The sequence below is a fragment of the Calidris pugnax genome, unplaced genomic scaffold (genome assembly GCF_001431845.1).
Source record: "Calidris pugnax isolate Ruff unplaced genomic scaffold, ASM143184v1 scaffold702, whole genome shotgun sequence".
In the NCBI taxonomy this organism is placed as follows: domain Eukaryota; kingdom Metazoa; phylum Chordata; class Aves; order Charadriiformes; family Scolopacidae; genus Calidris; species Calidris pugnax.
In genome coordinates this window covers 14,568-15,304 of record NW_015091381.1, presented here as the reverse complement: position 1 = coordinate 15,304, position 737 = coordinate 14,568, and the positions used below count along the sequence as shown (strand labels likewise).

At 64.3% G+C, this 737-nt stretch overlaps 1 protein-coding gene across 1 annotated transcript in view; it reads left to right on the top strand.

Annotated features, from left to right (window-relative positions):
* Positions 1-737, top strand: part of LOC106899501 (liprin-alpha-3-like) — a gene marked incomplete at its 5' end in the record, with an annotated part of 15,993 nt that overhangs the window by 13,338 nt on the left and 1,918 nt on the right. Inside the window, one exon of the mRNA XM_014961368.1 lies at positions 541-737. Within this exon, the coding sequence (XP_014816854.1) occupies positions 541-737 (197 nt within the window). The remainder of the gene's footprint in view (positions 1-540) is intronic.

The following is a 737-nucleotide window of genomic DNA, read 5'->3' as shown; positions in this document are numbered from 1 at the left end:
TGGGGGTGGGGGTCAGGGTTAGAGGTTGGGGTTAGGGGTCATGGTCGGGGTCAAGGGTAATGGGATCAAAGGTCATGGGGTCAGAGGTTATGCCCTCTATAAGGCGGTGCTGGGCATGGGGAAGGGGAAGGGTTGGGGGTGGGGGTCAGGATTAGAGGCTGGGGTTAGGGGTCATGGTCGGGGTCAAGGGTCAAGGGTCATGAGGTCAAGGGTCATTGGGTCAAGGGTCACGGGGTAATGGGGTCAGAGGTCACGCCCTCTCCAAGCCATTACCTGGGGGAGGGGGAAGGCCATGGGTGGAAGGGTTGGGGGTGAGGGTCAGGGTTAGGGGTCATGGGTCATGGGGGTCAAGAGTCATGGGGTCAAGGCTCACGAGGTAATGGGGTCAGAGGTCATGCCCTTTACAAGCCGTTACCTGGGGGAGGGGGAAGGCCATGATGGGTGGAAGGGTTGGGGTTGGGTTTGAGTCAAAGGTCGGGGTCAAAGGTCGGGGTCAAAGGTCAGAGGTCAGAGGTCAAAGGTGTCCTTTCTCCCCCCCAGGGCACCCCTGAGGGCCGTCGTCGCGAGGCGGAGCTGGAGGCCTCGCTGTGCCGGCAGCGAGCCATGGCGGCCCAGCAGCGGGAGAGAGTGGCTGCCCTGTGCCGGCAACTGGGGCGGCTCCAGGAGGAGGCGGCCGGGGCCCAGCGGGAACTGGCCCGGGCCCAGGAGGCGGGGGCCAAGCTCCAGAGGGACCTCAA